General features: G+C 40.3%; 1 protein-coding gene across 2 annotated transcripts; it reads left to right on the top strand.

The window, feature by feature from the left end:
* Positions 1–79: 79 nt before the first annotated feature.
* slkb (STE20-like kinase b) lies at positions 80–20160 on the top strand. 2 transcript variants are annotated; one of them, XM_027005593.3, is made up of 18 exons: positions 84–938; positions 3213–3377; positions 7747–7795; positions 8131–8280; positions 10326–10398; positions 10608–10802; positions 11419–11500; positions 12073–12192; positions 12527–13294; positions 13424–13554; positions 14807–14930; positions 15040–15219; positions 16290–16419; positions 16681–16805; positions 17086–17277; positions 17373–17498; positions 17660–17773; positions 18408–20160. In XM_027005593.3, exons 1-18 carry the CDS (start codon positions 789–791, stop codon positions 18552–18554), a joined length of 3021 nt encoding a protein of 1006 aa, XP_026861394.1. In that variant the 5' UTR covers positions 84–788; the 3' UTR covers positions 18555–20160. The 2 variants fall into 2 exon arrangements, with proteins under 2 accessions (XP_026861395.1, XP_026861394.1); XM_027005594.3 differs by lacking the exon at positions 17660–17773 and having other exon boundaries at positions 80–938.
* The last annotated feature ends 415 nt before the right edge of the window (positions 20161–20575 follow it).

Genomic DNA, 20575 nt, shown 5'->3' with positions numbered 1-20575 from the left:
ACGAAGAAGAAGGCCAAGACGAAGACGAAGACGATTTAGCTGCTCGTGAACGCGCATACGATAAATCCGCGCTCCCTTGTCGCGCGCGCAGTAGACTGCAAAGTGCGGTTAATGTTTTACGTCGCGTACTAGAGCTCCTCGGGGACTGTAATTCCACTGATTTTTTTAATCGTCCACTTATCGGTCTTCAGTTATAGAGAAAGCGAGTTCGGAAATTAGGTGTTATTTGATCATTCGTGAGTTAAGATAACAATAACAACCACGGCTTCTCTTCACCTTGTGTCAGAGTCAGTCCGGTCCACGGGTATAACCGTCCGAGACTGTTGTGTGGCTTTCTAATAAGCTAACCCGGTAGATAGCGCATTAGCTAGCCAATACTCTAGCATCTCTAGGTTTGGCTTTCATCACCTGCTTTGTGTGGCTTGTTTACAGAATAACGTTAGTTAGTAGCGCTTTAATACGTGGGAGACAGCTGAAAAATAACTTCGAAGGACTGAATAATTTTTATGACTTAGCCCACGCTAGCCTGTAACTAAAAGAAAAACTTAAATATTTTAAACAACTAGCTAGCTACATATCCTTTGTATCTAACGCTACCTGACAACACGTTTAATTCCACCACTAGAAATAGTCAAGAATGCTTGTTGGTTTTTTAACTAGACGCTTTCTGGATTACCAAAGTTACAACTGAGCAGTAATGATGTATTAATTATTTTATCCGTATCAAGTGAATTGATTGTTTCCACGGATAACCTAATTTGCCTATCAACTAGACCGAGACGCTGACCATGTCTTTTTTTAATTTTCGGAAAATATTTAAGTTGGGTCCAGAGAAGAAGAAAAAGCAATATGATCATGTTCACAGAGATGTAAATCCAGAAGAAATCTGGCAGATTATAGGAGAATTGGGGGACGGAGCTTTTGGGAAGGTGTACAAGGTAAGCATAATGACTCTATATGCGTGGCCGTACTTCTTTATACGAAGTAGTGTAGTAGTGTATTACACCAGTTTATTTTGTATTTACTAACTAGTTTAGATGGTTGCTAGTGTTTCTGTTAGTAAATTTTAATGTTTTAGAGACGATGTCTTTGACAATGTATTTTGTCTGGATGTCCAATGTCGGGATGAACAACAATCGTAGTGTGTTTCTCCTTACCAACCTCAAACAGGTGTTCAGATACCTTCTCCCTGATGGTTAACATCTCTAACTCACCACTGATTGAAATTAAACTGTCTTTAGTTTGCTTACATCTCTGCTGGAATAATTTTTAGTCAGACAGATTACTATCACTCAGGTGACCAGCATAACCTCCAGTTAAGCAGATCTCTTGGTCAGTTTCCAACTAAAACATAAGGACAGTGTTTATTAGAAACAGGGTGATTTGGATATCAGCTTCCAAATTACAGTAACTGTGTAGGCTTTGTAAAAGAGCTTAATGTAGATAAAAACATATTTTATATGTTATTCATATATGGCCAAGGCCTGTGAAAACAAAAGAAGGTTTGGTAGTGGTCACTGGACTGAGGTCATTATACCTGTGAAAGTAAAAGGAGGTGTGATAGTGGTCACTGGACTGAGATCAGTATACCTGTGAAAGCAAAAGGAGGTGTGGTAGTGGTCACTGCCTGTAGTTCTGGACTGAGATCAGTATACCTGTTTCTTGGGAGAGTGAAGCTCAGTTTAAGCCTAAATGGGGGAACACTGTTCTAAGACAGGCACATACTGGCAGCATGAATATGTAGAACAAGGAGGGAGTTGATTTCCTGCCATTGCGATGTACTGCAGGATTTTCATCCTGTAGGAAGTGGACAGAATTGTTAAAAGCCATGGAGAGCAATGGTGGGCAAGACGTTTGCACGGCAGGGCTCAACAGAAGGATTCCCTCAAAAATAACGAATCATTTGTTGCTCTGCCCTTCTAGAAGGATCCAGAATAGAACAAGGCATCACAGCTGCATCCTTGACTGCACAACCTGTCTTTGTCGGCTCGTCTGATACATTATAAACCAAAATCTCCTAAATCAGTTACTCATGCAAATTGGTTAGAACGTTAGTTTTGCCTTAGGAAGCATGTGTTCAAAGATAAAAGGGTCTCTTGACATGTTGTGAAAAGCATCACATCTGGTCAGCTCCAGACTCCCATGTTTGAAATGGACATATTTACTTTGTTTGTGGACACACAAAAATAGATTTGTTGGTATTATAGTGGAACACCCTATGAAGCTATACTTTAGAGGTATATTTGCATGGCTGAATTTAGTTATGCCTGTTTAGTCCTTCTCTCTTCATCGTTCTGTACAAATTACATGCTGTAAGTGCTCTGTTCTATGTTTTTACAGATCTGATGGGTAATAAACCTGTAAACTTTGTTCAGGTTAATTTTTTTTTTATTGTCTTCCAGGCAGTGCTGATCAGTTGGGTTATTCTTCCTCCTCCCACACTCCCACTCTATATATTTTGCTGCAGGTGAAGGTGTAAAACAGTGGCGTTGTGATCACTGACCTTCACTGATTTGGGAGATGGAAGCTTGGGGTTGTGGTGGAGCTTTAATTTGGAAGACTGGCAGCAAATTCCATCACTGCTGAGTGGTAGACCAAGTTCCACTGGCTGTGGGACACCTGCCTAAACTGGTGTCGAGTGCCACAAGCTTTATGCAGACTTGATGGTCAATAGCTAATATATATGGAGAACTTCTGGGAATTATGATTTGACGATCATTTATTTAGTTTTTCTAACATTTTTGTCCCTTTTGCCATATTAAATTTTTTTTTTTGAAATGAGATCGTTTTGATTTACCTGAGGATTTCATATATTTTAATAGTTTTCACTGAGCAATACTGGTCTTTCTACTAGAACAGAAAAATAGCTGTTACTGGTTTAATCTGTTTCTTAACTGTTCTCTTCTATTTATTTCTGTAATTATTTACATCATGAATAAATACTTTGTTATGCATTAGTTATGTACTGCAGATCATAAGTGTCTATTTCTGTCAATAATGAAGGTTGTCCACTTTATCTCACTGATGAGTTTGCTAATATTTGCTGTGGTGTTTGCAGAGCAAACAGTTTCCATTGTTCTGAGACATACATTTTTGCAGACTCATATATTGGCTCTAATGTTTTGCTTCGCTGGATTTCTCAGTAAAACCTCAAACTACTTATGTTATTTTCTATCTCTCTCTCCCTGTTTCTTTCCTTCTCTTTCTCTCAGGCTCAGAACATCCAGTCAGGAACATTGGCTGCAGCGAAGGTGATTGACACTACATCTGAAGAGGAGTTGGAGGACTACATGGTGGAGATTGACATTCTGGCATCGTGCGACCATTACAACATAGTCAAGCTCCTAGATGCCTTCTACTATGAGAGCAAACTCTGGGTAAGCACGTTTGATTTGACTTGCAGCCTTACCACTTAGGCCTCATTCACTTTTTAAAGCTCTTTTTTCCACCATATTTACCGATGGACACAACTGGACTAAGATATTTGTTTTTGGTTTTCTAAACATGGGATTAAGGCCTGTCTTGGACTAAATTATAATATCAGTATTATTATCATAAGGTTATCGTAAGGTTCAATATTATCGTAAGGTTATTTCTTGACATTCTATTAATGTTAAGTAATCGTATAAAGTAAAATGATGAAATATGTCAATTTTGCTTCTTTCAAAATTGACATGATTACTGTATTTGTAGTAATATAGTTATGTAGTTTTCATTAATATAGTAGAGAAAATGTGTATAGAAAATGATTGTCTAGAAAACTCATTATTATTTGTCATTTAATTATTTTCGTATAATAATCTAATAATGAGAAATTAATAGAAACATTGCCTACCTTCAAGATGTTTTCACTGGCAAAGATATCTTTTTTGTAGTGAATTCAAGTGTTGGCTTCTGATAGTTTAAACACTGATAGGTTTGTGCTTGTCCAGTAAACCTTAAGATCTTTGGCTTTAAAAAATTTAACATCACAAATTGACAAGGAATCTAATGTGTGCTAAATACATTTTCCGTAGTAGAAGTCAGATATGTATAATTCCGTATGACTTTGAGTTGCTTTGAAGTGAGAAGATAACTTTGTATGGAATAACATAGGATAAAGAGAGATTACTGATGGTGCTGGGTGAGTGTTCTGAACAAATTTTCAGAATTTATTACTCAGCCCCCAGCTTGGTGAAATGTTTCTCTAATGCTACGGCCCATTAAGTGCGAGAACAGGTTTTGTTTCAGTGAACACTTCAACACAGCTTCTTTTATGGTGTGTAGCTCAAGGTCTGAATTAGAGCAGTAAGCCATTGGCTGACAGGGATGTAGCTTTTCGGTTTATGTTTTAGCTTCAAGTTCTCAAATTATTTTGTCAGGAAATGATAACTGCTATTTAATGCTCTCCCACAGATAGCCAGTTAGGCCAGTAGTAGGCTAGCTTTAGTTAGTTGTCTGTTACACTGAATGATGATGGGAAATTTCATCAAAGCACAAGATGACTTGTAATTCCGATTGGCTGGGTCAGGACTGCAAATCCTGTTATATCGTGGTTGTGATTTTTCTTTTGTTTTTTTTCTTCAAGCCTGTTTCCTTCCTGTGGAAGGGTAAAGGGTGGGTCTGTAAAAATCATGCAGTCATGACATATGTTAATTATATCTAAATCCAGTCAATTTTTAACATGATTATGGCCTTTTTTGCATACAGTAACAGAAGACTACTTTTCACGCACAGATGTTATGCTACATAAATGTTTTTAATATGAAGTACCATGTATATTGGAGAGCATTTATAAGTTTAGTATGAAATGCATAAGGTAGTTCTATATCACTTTTGAAGTATTGTATAAGGCATATGTGGTTCTTTTAGGGTTTTTAGCTGTAATAAGAAGCACATTAAATTAATAAGAATGACAGATCGTAAGTTATGTGCAGTGGTGAATTTGAGCCAGGGCATTTGACATTATCAAGTAAGTCTCATTAGTATATTGTTATAGTCCACTAGTTTTAGGTTGTGGTGCCAACAATGGTACTCATAAATCAGAGGCAGTCAATGTTTCAACAAGACAGAGTCATATGTTATCAAGGAGATTTTATATACATGCCATTATCATGATCAAGGAAAACAACACAAAATAAAATAGGATGGAAATATAAAATTTGCTTTCACCACCAGAACTACCCAGATGGATTTCTATGTAGCCATGGTTACATGATAGTGTCCAGAATCATTGTCCTACCATCTATTTATGCAAATTACTTCAGCGCTTTGAAGTTTCCTCTGCTACCACTGGAGGTAACACCTGTCAGTAAGTAACTTCACCATAATTCCATATACAATAAAACCCATTTCTGAAGTCAGAGCTTTGGAACTTCTTTCGGGTTGGTCTATGTTCAGTGAGCGGGCTTGGAGCAGGTAAAGTATGGCATGGTCAGATGAGATGAGCGGTACTCGATTACTAGATTACAGGCCTGCTCTCTCTGTCTCACATTTCGCAGTGCTCTGACAAATGTGTGTGACATGTCAGAGTGGGTGAGCAGATTTTTATCAGCCAGCTGCACTTTACAAGGAGCGTGTGATCATGGGGCCACACCCACTTCCTCATGATGTAGTAAAAGCAGGCCTGTCGGGTTCAACGAATGAAGCAGTTGGATTATTTAGAAGGTTATTTATCAGCATGTATGAGCCATACCAGGCTGTGTTTGGTGAGATTAAACTATGGATTCGGACTGACAACTGCTGAGAATTTGCTGAAAAGCATCCTTCCCTGGATTTTTTTTAGCATATTTCATAAATTTGGATGAATGAAATGATATGAAATATTACAGAATGTAAGTCCTGTAAATCAAGTATATATTATAGTAATTTAGTGTTACCGCATCCACCCATCATCCCCTTTCTTTTACTTGTGTGGTGTCGTCGTGTATTGTATACTTCATAATTCAAGGCAGGTAGTAGATTTGATCAAACATTAACAGGATGTGTTGGCCAGAACGGCTCCTCTGGAGCTGTTCCCTTAGATAGAAAGCCAAAGCCCGGCAGTCTGTATGTAACTCCACAACTGTGTGAGCTCTCTGTGTGCTGTTGTGTTAGCATAGTCGCTGTGCTAAACCAACATCTCGCCTACGGTGAAACAGCAAGCGCTTGCTCAATGGCCTCAACTGTCTGTCTGTACTGTCCAACACTAAGGGTATGAGGTCCTGATATAGTGACTGGCCAAATCCAGCCTTCAGGGGCTTCTGCTATGTCTTAAAGGAGAAGTTTAATCCAAAATACAAATCTGGCTCAAATAAATGGAATGGTACATGCTAGCTAGCAGCCACAATAAACACCTGTTTTATTGACTATTAACAATTTTAGCTTTATCAGCTGTTTCCTTAAAAGACATGTAGCACTATATATGTCTGGAAATGGCAGGTAGAAATTTGTTTGCTTGGCACCCAAAATGTTTTTCAATAAATAAGAAAACATGCAAAAGTTTAAAATGTTCAGAAATACACGGAAAACCTGTGTATATCAGAGAAAACTGGAAAGCATGAAATTCTTAGAATTTAATGCACTTAAGATGTCCAAAAATGTTCAGATGACAACTGAAAACATAAAGGGAGATTTCCAGTGATCACACTGCCTTTTAAATGTAAGGCTAATGTGCTACATTAAGGTTCCTAAGAAGACAAGCATATTAAGTTTTTCTAGGCTGCATTCCCTTTGCTTTCAGTCAGTGACAAACCTCAGGCCCTGCCATTTTTCAGTCAACTGTATACTTGGAGCATCCATTGTTGTACAGGCAGGGCTGCGGGGTTAGTTATAGTTCAGACCCTGTTATCCCTTCCTCAAAATCCATCCATTGCCTGATGGATCTATGCGGAAATTTCTAATCAAATGGAACAAACGTTCTGTGCATTCACACACCCATGTCTGTGCTCAAGGATCCCCTTACATCACTGGTTGTACTTGGTTACAGAGGTGGCACTCGTGACTCCATTCAGCTGTCACTGTCGTACTTTTGCATTGCCCACAACGGTTGACGAAGGTGCTCACTGGAATCTCGATTTGTGGTGGTGTAGTTGGCAAACACACTTTTCATAATGAATTACAGTTATGAAGTGCTGGGAGGTGATATTTGTTGAATCAAAGGGATGCCAACGATGGGTTCATTGTAAGGTGAAACTCAAAGAATGTACTCATCCAAGTTACACAGGAGTAATAAAGTCTGGATTCAGCTCAAGGCTATCTGAAACTGAATCACTTAGTTTCTAGATGACTCTGGGATCCGGTTATGTAGTATGTTGGTGGGTTTTTAAGGTTTACCTTAAGCAGATTCAAGTGTGTGAGAAGCCCTCTGAAGCATGGAGCAAAGGCTTTTGTGAGGAAGTTGGATTTGCTTTGCATTGTTTTAAATAATTGGTAAGCTTTAGGATTCACACAAGTTTATCACAATATTTGTAATTTTTTTCCACAGTGTTTGTGTTGTTTATCAACCCCAGCTTTGTGCCATCTGTCTCATTTTGGGTCTGTTGAAGCCTTGGAGATTTTTAAAACAAATTATGCAGAGTGCGAATCATAATCATAATATCAAAAATGTTGGCATCACGCCAGGTTAATATTAATACCGGTAGGCACACTGAGTATAAACGCTATTGCAAATACTCTTGCTAGTGTCTACTTTTGTAGTTCTTGTTCCACCATGAATGTAATTGCTGTAAGTGCGTGTGAGTCCAGTCTGCAGTGATATGATGATATTCGTGTTACTTCTGTGTGCAGATCTTGATTGAGTTTTGTGGTGGAGGGGCGGTTGATGCAGTGATGTTGGGTAAGTAACACACACACACACACACACACACACATGCACGCACGCACAAAAACACGGACAGCATGTTGTTTTTCATTAGAACATATTGTTTTTCATGTTGTTTTTCATTAAAACATATCGCACAAAGAAGGAAGGAATAACATTACATGAAGCAGATACAGTGTAACCCAATAGAACCATGTGTATGCTCTACGTTAACGATCGTTTTTTGAAGAAATGAGTGTACAGTAATGTTAGAATGTAAAGCACATTTGTATGTGTGTGTGTGTGTGTGTGTGTGTGTGTGTGTGTGTGTGTGTGTGTGTGTGTGTGTGTGTGTGTGTGTGTGTGTGTAGAGCTGGAGAGGCCCCTCACAGAGCCGCAGATCCGGGTGGTGTGTAAGCAGACTCTCGAGGCCCTTCTCTACCTGCATGAGAACAAGATCATTCACCGCGACCTGAAGGCTGGAAACATCCTGTTTACACTGGACGGGGACGTCAAACTCGGTGTGTGGGCATGTGGGTGTGTCTGGGTGATTGTGTGGGTGAGTGCACATAATAGGATCCCATATCCTAGTGAGGGTCAGTGAGATTAGTGTTGTTTTATATGAGAGGGACTCAAATGTCCTGGGAGCAATTCTGTTGGTTTTCTGTTGGGTTTTCTGCTGCTGAATGGAAAAAGAACACTGCAGATGGATGAGTTTTTGTGTGGGCTTGTATGTGTATGAGTGAATTTGTTCTGCTTGCTTTGGTTATATTTTGCTCAGACATGTCCTCTCTTGGGCAAAGCAAAAGGGGCAAACCCCAAAATTAAATTTAATGGTCCTAAAAACGAATCAATGGTCAAAAAATAAAGAAGAACTAAAAAAAAAAAACCTGACTCCTAATAGCTGTGCCACCATCTGTTCATCACTGCTTGTTGCTGCATTGCGAGGGGCTGGAAACAAAGAAATTAACTTCTATGGTCTTGTACACAAATACAAGATGATTAAAATAATAAAAATGTAAATATTTTGATACAAAATTCAAACTAGCACGTCTGGGTGTTCACAATGTTAATTATTTGCTATATATATATTTAGCGGTCATAATACAGTCCTCAGACTTGTCAACAGTATTTTGCAGAATATGCCATTTATCTAATCCCTTTTTTGAAGATAAGGATACTAATACTAATTACCATTTTAGGCTAACTCCTTATTCAATACATAAATAAAAGGATACGTTACCATATTTTATTTTAATTAATTTAAGTTAGTTTAATTTGAACTGTTATTTTGTTTCAGTGTTTTATAATCAAGTGACATTTTCTATACACTGGAAAAAAAAAAAAAAAAAAAATATATATATATATATATATATATATATATATATATATATATATATGAGAGAGAGAGAGAGAGAGAGAGAGAGAGAGATTAAGCAGGTAAAGAGGAAACTCACTATGTATCAGGGCTCTGAATTCAATCTTAAAACTGCCCTGTAATAGAGTGTTCTGTAACACTAATGATATAATAATAACAAAGTTCCTCATTACCAATAAAATCAAATGATCATGAATAGTGTTTGAATCTCCAAATGCTGCCAACATCTGCTATGCCATTTTTGATACGCCCTCAAACAGTCCCCTCATGGGAGGGCCACTGGTTGTGCAGAGGAAGTGAGTTACTCCCAGCTGTAATAAATAGCTGTCCGAAGCAATGTTAGTGTCTGCGTTCTGTTGTTGCTGCTGGCTGACCACATATAGCCCCTCCTGCTGTAGGGCCTTGCAGACAGCTTGTGCAAGTGAGTCACTGTTAGCTGTGACTGGATGTGTTAATGAGCAGGTTAGATGACTCAGCAGTCAGATGGAGAGAGAATGAGAGAACGATTTGCATGTCAAAGCTAGGAAGCCACCAGGTGGTTTAGAGGAGTATAAATAAATATGTGACATCATCACCCAGCTGCACTTTCCTCTCTAATTTGGTCCTCATGCCCCTTTTACAAGGCAGACTGCAGCCAGTGCATATAGCCCAGTCTAAGCCCTGTGTTTCTGCTAACAGGGCTACCAATAAATGCATTTCAAGGTTATGTAAATTTAGTTAATGCCCAACTACTTCAGCTGAGAAAAGCTGAAACTCATCTGACAGTTGATATAATTAAGCTCCCATGCTCGTATATTGGTATATAAAATATAATTTCACAATTTATGAATGTATAATGTATGTATAAAATTTTCCTAGTTTCTTTTGAAGCAAGCTTTACAATGTTAGGCTATATTATAAAGCTTGGTTCAAAAGAAACTAGGAAAATTTTATACATTTATACAAAATTTTATATTAAGGGGCTTAGTCTTGACAGGGACACTGCCCCAAAATCTTTGATTGGATCTTGAACGTAACAGTTCTTGTGGTCCAAGTTCCACTTTTAATCACTGTTTATCCTGACGAATGCAAAATCTCAGTGTTGATTGCGCAGTTTAGTCCCAGACTGGGATTAATCTGTCTTTGGAATGCACAGACACAAAGACACACAGACACGCACACACCTAACACCATGTTTTTCCTCCCCAGCGGATTTTGGGGTATCGGCCAAAAATACTAAAACACTCCAACGCAGAGACTCGTTCATTGGAACTCCATACTGGTGAGGCATTTGGCCACTGACTGAACATTACAGTTTAGAAAAACATTGTTTCTGTACATGTGCTATGGTGTTATTGATCCTGGTCTATTTTTCTTGTTCTCTTTCCCCTTCATATGCTCTCTCGCTCTCTCGCTCTCTCTCTCTCTCTCTCTCTCTCTCTCACTCTCTTGTTCTCCCTCTTGCTCTCACTTTCACTCTCTGTCACACAGGATGGCTCCAGAGGTGGTGATGTGTGAGACGTCAAAGGATAGGCCGTACGACTACAAGGCCGACATCTGGTCCCTGGGCGTCACACTCATCGAGCTGGCCCAAATCGAGCCCCCCAACCACGAGATGAACCCCATGCGTGTGCTGCTCAAGATTGCCAAGGCCGAGCCGCCCACCCTCATGCAACCGTCCAAGTGGTAAGATGGCAATACCAGCTGGAAGAATGCAGGTGTGGTGAGATCTGGATGTTTCATGAGGAAGCAGAGCCAGAAAATAGTCACCTCAACTTCTTCTTTTTTTTTTTTTTTTTTTTTTCTTTTTTTTTTTTTTTTTTTACAACAGACTGTTAAACATGGGTCATTTAGGTCTAGTACAAAAGGTCCTCTGGACCCTCCAGTTACATGATCTTGTTTTTGTTTTTGCTCCATTCCTGCGCCAAACATGTCTGATTCAAGTAAAGGTTGTCTGCTTTCTGAGTCATGTATGTTAGGACCTTCAGCAAAACCACAGATATGGAGGTCCTCAAGGTTTCTCCCCACTGTACTGTCTGTAAGTTTCCTTCCTGAGAAGCCTTTACCCTGCATTTCAGTTGTGGAGACTTTGGGGTTGGGGTAGGAAGAAATGCAGAAAAGGGCAATAACAAATTAATCCTATGAAAATTGACTTAAAAATAGCATTTATCCATTTTTGATTAATGTAAATCAAAATACATTTTTAAACCCATGCAAGATTCCTTTATATGGCATGTTTGCAATGGAATTTGTTTGTCTGTTGTTTGACTTGTTTGTTTGGAAATTGGGTGTGCTCTTCCAGGTCTCCTGAGTTCAGTGATTTCCTGAGACATGCGTTGGACAAGAACGTAGACAACAGATGGAGTGCTGCGCGGCTCTTCCAGGTGAGCCTACTTTACGTTATACAGATTTGTAGGAAACTACAAAACTGGTCTCTGGTTAGTGTAAAATATTAAGTTGTGTCAGCAACTTTGAGCAGGTCTTAGTCACCTGTGTGGCCCAAACTCGACCTGTCGGTGTAAAAGGTCACGTTCTACATTCTGCTGGACCAGGTGGCCGAGTTGTAATAGACAACTGTTCATTCAGCTGTCTGGTACCTGCTGTACCCACCTTCATCTCTCGGCTCTTGCATCACCAAAGGAATTTTTCTTAATGAAGTAATTAAAGACCCTATTTGGGTGTCTACCTACCTGCAGGCGCCACACAGCCTGTTGCAGGCACTCTGAATAAATGGCGTCACGCTATTCAGGAAGCTCGGAAAGTACCAAAAGTAGAAAGTCACGGTTTACTGAATAGGAAAGGCTATTGGTAATACTGACACAATGCTGTAAACTTTGTCTACTACATCAAAAAATTCATAAATTTAAATATAAGCTAATTAGGTTTACATAACCATGCACAATCTCACATTCCTGTCCTGGTTAGTAATGTATGTTTTCTCATTGTGTGTGCGTAGCACCCGTTTGTGTCCAGTGTAGCTGATAACAAACCACTGAGAGAGCTAATAGCTGAGGCAAAGGCTGACGTCACAGAGGAGATAGAGGAGTCCGAGGAGGAAGATCATGAAGGACAGCTGGTGAGAGATTCTCAGGAACTCAATAAGATATCTTCTTAAATAAACTTAAGGTTTTTTAAAGCTGCATTAGGGATCATCTTGAAGTGTCTCCAAGACACTTTTCTTAACCAGATGTTTCTTCTAGTGTTGCATAAGTCATTGGTGAGCACTGGTACAACAAACACTTTTGAACACAATTTCTGCCGTGTAACGATGCCCATCATGCTATTGTGCGTTTGGGAAGCTGGATCCAGTTTTTCAGTATGTGGAATCCCATAAGGATACTGCTAGGTAGGTGTGTGATTATATAGTGCATGACTGACTGATATGTTAAATACTTCTCCTTTCTATATAGCTGCTTCCTGGACACAAGCGTGCCTCATCAGATGCCAGTGTTGGGAGTTCTGAGGATGAGAAACTTTCCCAGTCTCCCTCTATCTTGGAAGTGGTTCCAGAGAAAATTGAGGAGATTGTTGTTCCCAAGATTCCAGATGTGGACCTGCGAAATGAGCTGTGTGAACAAGACACCTTTAACGTGCAGGTGAACCACATTCTGGAAACACCAACACCTACTGTTGAAGAACTGTCAAAGACACTAAGCTCAACTGTAAAATCCCAAGAGCCTAAAGAGGAGAAGAACCCTGTAGAAGTCTCTGAAGTTGTTCTCAAACCAGAAGTTCCTTCTTCTCAACCAGACATTATGAAGTCAGGTGAAAAGATTGAAGAGAGAGAACAGCCAGCACAAGAAAAGAAGAAAGTGGACACAGCTCAAAACGAAAGTATAATGCAAGATAATGATAAAGTGCCAAAGGAAGTTGTCACCGCAGCTTCCTGTCCATCCGAAACCTCCAGTGAGGAAGTGATGATTCCAGTCACTCCCATCAAACAGGATGACGTACCTGTGCCTGAGGACAAACCTACACCATCATGCTCCCCTGTGAAAGAAAAAGAGAAAAGAGGAGTGGAGGAAGGAAAGTCCACAGTAGAGAATGAGAAGGAGAGGAAGCCCAGGTTTCAGAAGAAGGACTCCAGGAGTGGACCAGCAGCAGATGACAGCAACATAGACCTGAATTTGTCAATCTCCAGCTTTGTAAGCAAATCTAAGGAGCAAGGATCCATGCAGGTGAGTGATGAAGTGGGATGGGTGTATTTGATGGTTTACTGAATATCGGCTTGAATTACCAGTGACGGTGATTGGCACTGAGAATCTGCCAATTTAGTGAAAAAAAGAGAGAAATGTTTGCTTCTACAGGACACAAAGCGTCAGAAGAAGACCCTGAAGAAAACCCGCAAGTTTATTGTGGACGGCGTGGAAGTCAGTGTAACAACATCCAAGATCATCACAGACAATGACACCAAAAACGAGGAGATGAGATTCTTAAGGTACGCAGTCAGTGGGTCCAATGTCGTTTTTTGGGGGTATTTTCCATTCTCATTGGCACTCAGCCATGATGATTATCAAGCTTTTTATGAATGTGCTTTTTTTCATGAGCGTTTTCACCTTTTACTGAAACACTTTTACTGTCGGCATAGAACATTTGTTTAATCAGCCTTGACTTGTGACTAAAACCCTGACGCAACCTCAGTGACAGGACTGACAGATTTTAAAACTCAATGAAACAACTAAGAGTAATCAACCCCATCCACACACAATCTATGACAGCAAATTAACCCCATTCAGACGTCATGATCTATGACAGCAGACTAACACACCACATTTGTTTAGTTTTAAAAAGCTGTAACATTCTTTTTTTGAAGAGGAAACTGACTGGCATGGGCAAAACTGCACTATACCACTGATCTGTGGCCTTTTCACATGTGTTATTTTATCACAAATTATATGTACATTCATTAGATAAACAGTTAAGACAGGTCTGAGTCAGTTTATTAAAAAGAATTAATCCAAACTATGAAATGACCAGTCAGATTACTCCTTTATAAGCATCACACCAGGGGTTTTGGGTAATTTTATTAATTCAAAATGTAATGGTCAGATTAGTTTAAATTAAAATATTTATATATATATATATATATATATATATATATATATATATATATATATATATATTAAATATAAAAATAATATATTGTTGTCCTTATATCAAAATGTGATTAATTTTTCAAAAGATTTCATGTGACTCTTTTTCAAAATAAGAAAGCAAAAGTTACTTATTTTATAATGTACAAATGCAAATGTTCCTTTATGGGAATGACAAAAACATACTGTTTAAACCATGTGCGCTGAGTCCGTTAAAATGTCAGTACACAAGGTTGAATGGCCTTGCTGTGGTAAAGGAATACCGGGAAGTAAGCTGATGTCCATCACTTCCTGCCTGTTGGAGCACATCCTGTCAGACAGTCTGGCGTCCATCTGGTGCTCAGCCAAGACCAGCTTTACACACTCCTTCACAGAGTTGTAGCTTTATTTTTCTTCTTCCCTAATGAATTCAGTCAGCCTCAAATTTGCACATATACAAAGGGCTTATTGCAACTTGTTTGTATCCTTGCATGCATTTTTATGTGCTTGTGCTTGTGTGTGGGTGTGGGTGGGTGTGGGTGTGTGTGTGTGCACACTTGTGTGTACACCAATGTGTGCGTGTGTACTTGTGTGTCTGAATGCATACGTATGTGTCAGGCGTCAGGAGCTTCGAGAGCTGAGACTGTTGCAGAAGGAGGAGCAGAGGGCCCAACAGCAGCTGAGCACAAAGCTCCAGCAACAACGCGAGCAGATCTGCAGACGCTTTGAGCAGGAGACCACGGTCAGTGACCCCAGCCTCTGCCCACACGCAACACTCCAGCTCCGCCCCAGCACAGGCCCACCCAAAAGCAGAGAGACGCTGCTAAGCTTTCCGCTACCGCCCCCTGCAGGGTAAGAGGCGGCAGTACGACACGGAGGTGGAGACCCTGGAGCGGCAGCAGAAGCAGACCATCGAGCGGCTGGAGCAAGAGCACACGAGTCGCTTGCGTGACGAGGCCAAGAAGATGAAGGCCGAGCAGGAGCGGGAGCTCTCCAAGTTCCAGAGTGTGCTGAAGAACTGCAAGAAGGAGGTATGGGGTCGGGGTTGGGGCGGAGTCATGGGGAACAAGTTCGAGGAGGGTTTGTAATTGTGGTTCAAGAAGCAAGACTTCCTTCCCAGTTGGTTGAGGCTGGTCTTGCGGTGTCAGTTGTAGTCACGATTTGACCATGTATTAAAGTAAAATTATGAAATTGAGTTCTTCCTCTGTTAGCGCTGTGCCAGTGCATGCTGTCTTTTTAGCAGCTGTTAGTCTCGATAGCATTTGTGAACTTTTTTAAGTAGGTTTTTAACTGCTTTTTAGCTGGGAGAACTTTCTAGCACAAAAGTAATTTTATCCTCTCTTTTAGTTCATTATATGATCATATTTACTTAAATACAGGCTTAAAGCGGAAGTTGGTAAGATTGAGAAGAGAGTGGACTTGTCTTGAAAATTCAAATGAGTATCAGGCCCCTCCCCGTCTCTCAGCTGCGCTCCAGCTCCGCCTCCAAAGCACCTCTCCATAGAGGAGGCTACTGTGCATATCTAAATGTAATCTACAGCAGTATTTGGTAAAAGACCTAGCACACACTTATTTCTGTGCTTAAATGTTTGCGTAGATGACAGAAACATGAATAATGCTACATAAGCAGTAAACCACTTTGTGGAGATTTTGTGAAGATGATTTTTGTGTCATGTCAGGATAGTTTTAGCAAATATGTTTATATATATATATATATATATATATATATATATATATATATATATATATATATATATTATATTATATTATATTATATTTGAATATTTATACTAGTTACCTTCTGCTGCCTTAACCCACAAAACTCAGTAACCTAAACCTATGCTCTTTGGGGTTTTCCTTTTTGTTTAATTAATGTTTCATTAATTAGTGTTTTGTTTAATTTTTGTCTTTCCTCTCGATTCCACTTTTTTTTTTGGGCCAAGGAAGTGGGGCTTTCACCCAGTCGTGTGAAAAAGGCCATAGTGAAATGCGTTAGAGAGGATCTAATCCAAGTAGCACGTGAATTTGGATTCTCTCTCCCCTTCCCTCTCTCCATCGCTCCCTCTTTCTGCCCTCTCTGTCCTCCTCTTCCTCTCTCCAGGAGCAGGAGTTCCTGCAGAAGCAGCAGCAGGAGTTGGATGGCGCGCTCAAGAAGATTATCCAGCAGCACAAGCACGAGCTGGCCACCACCGAGCGCGACTGCCTCAACCACAAGCAGCAGCTGCTCCGAGGTCAGCCTTGGTCACGCCCAGTCCTCACCCTACCACGCCCCACCCTCCAGCCCACAATCTTTAGGCTGTTTAGGCTGTTTAGGCTGATGGGAGTTTTGCAACCCCAGCCAGGGCCCGAGGCCAAGCCCCTCTGATCCTGACGGCAAATGCGCCATCGTCCACTGTTTGAGATCGGGGCCCATTTCAGTAGCGGCTGGCGGCCCCAGATAGCAAGCACGCACGCATGTAACATGGTCTAACTCTTTCCTGGTTTGCTTGCAGCTCGGGAGGCAGCCATGTGGGAGCTGGAAGAGCGTCACCTGCAGGAGAAGCACCAGCTCTACAAGCAGCAGCTCAAGGACCAGTACTTTATGCAGAGGCACCAGCTGCTCAAGAGACACGAGAAGGTCTGGTTGGTGTTGCATATCTGTTGCCCAAAGAGATCCAAACTCTTGAGTGTAAAGTGCGAAAGTGAATTATTTAATGGAGCTGAAAGCGTACAGAGGAAGAATTTAAGGTTATGCGTAATCAGGCTTTTTGCTTATAGTAGTACATTCTAGCCGTGAACGACAACAGCTCTTTCTTCTAGCTGATTTAAAAGGACTGCATCAGAAAACCGATAGTGTTGATAGTGTACCCTCACCAGTGCGTGTGTGTGTGCACGCGCATACGTGTGTGCATCTGCAGGAAATGGAGCAGATGCAGCGCTACAACCAGCGGCTGCTAGAGGAGTTGAAAACGCGGCAGGCCCAGGAGCGCACCAGGCTTCCCAGGTTCCAGCGAGGGGACGCCAAGACCCGCATGGCCATGTTCAAGAAGAGCCTTCGCATCACCTCAGCGGGCGCCACGGCCGAGCAGGAGAGGGAGAAGATCAAACAGGTCAGAGGTCAAGCCATGGTGGAGGGGGGCTGAGCTAAAGATAAAATTAAGATATAAAAAATGTGTGTGTGTGTGTGTGTGTGTGGGGAGAGCAGTTTGCTTTGCAGGAGGAGAAGAGGCAGAAGAACGAGAGGCTCCATCAGCAACAGAAACATGAGAACCAGATGAGAGACTTGCAGCTGCAATGTGATGCCAACATCAGAGAACTGCAGCAGATACAGGTACACACACACACACACACACACACACACACACACACACACACACACGCTCACACTCTCCCCACTGCCTGTATAAAGTACACATACATACCATTTGCACTGACTGGTCCGTGTGTGTGTGCATGCATGCGCTTGCATGTGGGTGTCCACGTGGGTGTCAGAATGAAAAATGCCACCTGCTGATTGAGCACGAAACACAGAAGCTGAAGGAGCTGGATGAGGAGCACAGTGCTGAACTGAAGGACTGGAGAGAGAAGCTGCGGCCCAGGAAGAAGGTGCCCCCCATCTCGCAGCCCACACCCACCCGTCACCCAGTGAAACTCCACCCATCTCGCAGCCCACACCCACCCGTCACCCAGTGAAACTCCACCCATCACGCAGCCCACACCCACCCGTCACACAGTGAAACTCACGCAGACTCACGCAAAAGCACGTTTTCTCAATTATTCTTTTGGAAAGAGTCATAATTAGATCTTCCAGTTAATAGCTTGCTAACAAACGTTTTGTCAGCCTTTAACCTGTCCTTTTGTTCATTGCTCTACTGCCCCCTAGTGAGCAAAGGCTAGCTCTTTTTCTGTTTGCAGGATCTTTCAATTTGTTTACAGATTTTTTGGTTAAATTACAGACCACAAGATCATTTAGATTTTATTTTTAGATTCAGTTTTATTTTGAATTTAAAATTGTAATATTATAGCTTCATTTAGTGATTATAAGCATAATGACGTTTGTTAGATGAAAGGTTTGTAGTCAGCAGGTGCCTTCAGAACTTGGTTCTTCTTAATTCTATCATTCAGTTATATTGTTTGTGAGTATGATGATAATAGTTCACCCTATGTTTGTTCACTCACTCATACAGTGTCTTTTTGCATGTGTTCTTTCGTGCATGCATGTTTGTGTGTGTGTCTGTAGGCGCTGGAGGAAGAGTTTGCAAGGAAGCTTCAAGAGCAGGAGGTCTTCTTTAAGATGAGTGGTGACTCCGAGTGCCTTAACCCATCCACCCAAAGCCGCATCTCCAAGTTCTACCCTGTCCCCACTGTTCACTCCACCGGGTTTTAACACCCACTCGCATGCATACACGCATGATGGCACACGCATACATAAACCGACTAGGGCATTGCAAGGAGCATGCATACCTGTGTATTTAATAAACTTATATAAAGGCATAATAACTCTAAGCTACATTATGTGCTACGTTCTAAGCTACGCAAGTGGGTTTTAGCGTGGTGTTATGAGAGATTTTCAGCACACGCTGTAAGAGAGGAACGCAACTGCACTATTGTGACTGAACCTTGGATGCCTTAGCCCTCTAGTCTTATAAGTGGGCTTATAAGATGGGGGGTAATTTGCTCTGTAAAGAGGGTTTACCCCTTCTTTTCTGAGTCTGTGGGAGGATTAAGCCACTCCTGTAAGCTGCAAGACACGGGTTGTGTTTTGTTTTGCGTTTTTTGTTTTCAGCCTTTTTTTTTTTTTTCTTCAAGCCTAATGAAGATGAACATAAAGTACAGTATTTGTTGAAGAAATGATGACCTTAGTTAATTAAAGGAAGCCTTCCTTTACCACCCTATATATTTTGGAGTGTTTTGTTTGTTTAGGTTTTTTTTCTGTCTCTTTAGTGGCTCTTGTGCCTGTATCTGGTGCCTGGATTTTTTTCCTTTTTAGAAGTGAAATTTTACACAAATGACCCCCATTGCACTAGCAAGTGGAAAATGTTAAAGCTAGAAACAGGCTGGTGTCATGAGTGAAATCAGTAGAATGAAATATCAGTAAAGAGTTGAGGGAAAATATTTATTTGACAAATCATGACAAATGTGAAAAATGAAAATGAAATGAAGGAACTGAATTCCATGAACTTTTAATTATACAAATTGTGGTTGAAATGCACAGATGCTTTAATAATTATTTTTGTTTTTAATATTATTGCAGTGTGAATGTTTCCTGGATTTAAAAAAAAAGAAAAGTGAATTTGAAATGTTCTTGTGATGTCTTTCTGACTGGCTCAGCTTTAAGCGTACTGTATTTGGTTAGGTATGTTCATGTATGTATGCATATCAGTTCAAGATTATGCAAACCTAAAACTGGTCACTGTGGTATGAAAAGTGTCTATAGCATTTTATAGTAATAATATGCAATATGAAAGGTGTGAATCTCACTAAAAACATACCAGCTCCAGTTTGATCTAAAAGTCTAAAGAAAAAGAAATGTTCTGTCTTGCATTTCAGTGCCAAATACTGTCTGTGGTTATTTTGGAACTAGAATACATGCTTTTACAGGTTAATTTTGCTGTTAGCAACACCATAGTTTCTTACTTAATGATTTTGTATAAAGTAAATCCTTGTGGGTTTTTTTTTCTTTCGATTTTTCCCTATTTGTATCTGTGCTTATAGGAAATGCGATATCTTTAACATTATTTCATTTGAGTTACAGTACTTTAAACCACAAAAGACACTGAATTTAAAGTGCATATACCATTAATTGATTATGCTGTAAACATCTTTAAAAAACTCAAGAAGTAGATACATTTGTCTTATTAAATAGAAAAAAAGTTTTAAAAGAAACCTAATGGCACTTTAAGTTGCTTTTGTTTTTGTGCTGCAGTGTGATTGGCTTCAGAGCATCAGTGCTTTTACTTATATTTAGTAAACCACTAGCCTGATGAACGCAAGAGTGGGTGATGTGCTCTTTACACCAATCACAGACATTTTGCCAATAACAGTTTGAACTGGATAGGATGCTATATAAGTAGCTTGGCCAGTTTGTTTTCTTTCAAATCTGCATTAGTCTAATTTGTCTGCGTTTTTTTGTCGAGACCTTTCTGGACTAGTGATATTACTATCCATTTTTACTCTGCAAGAAATTCTAAGCATATATGTGCAAAAAATACTATGTTCATGTCAGTTATCAGGATATGGTGATTCTAGGAAGCTACTGCCGAATGGTTGTAATTGACAAAACTTTTGCTGTAAATATTGTGGTTCTGAGTTCAGAGGCCTTTTACTCAGTTTTTTTTCTCTGCTTCTTCTTTTCTGGAGAGGTAAAGACTGCTTCCCATACTCATGGCTGTATGCTCACACAAGTTT

The sequence above is a fragment of the Electrophorus electricus genome, chromosome 18, assembly GCF_041902795.1.
Source record: "Electrophorus electricus isolate QZ-2024a chromosome 18, ASM4190279v1, whole genome shotgun sequence".
Lineage (NCBI taxonomy): Eukaryota > Metazoa > Chordata > Actinopteri > Gymnotiformes > Gymnotidae > Electrophorus > Electrophorus electricus.
The sequence above is the reverse complement of the archived record's forward strand: the minus strand, read 5'-3'. Positions and strand labels throughout refer to the sequence as shown.

What these genes read in the sequence shown, in the direction of transcription:
- slkb (XM_027005593.3), top strand. Translation starts at nt 789, where the DNA reads ATGTCTTTTTTTAATTTTCGGAAAATATTTAAGTTGGGTCCAGAGAAG. An exon ending in GGACGGGGACGTCAAACTCG is followed by an intron (nt 8,281 to 10,325) that starts GTGTGTGGGCAT and finishes TTTCCTCCCCAG; the next exon opens with CGGATTTTGGGGTATCGGCC. An exon ending in AGCTGCGGCCCAGGAAGAAG is followed by an intron (nt 17,774 to 18,407) that starts GTGCCCCCCATC and finishes GTGTGTCTGTAG; the next exon opens with GCGCTGGAGGAAGAGTTTGC.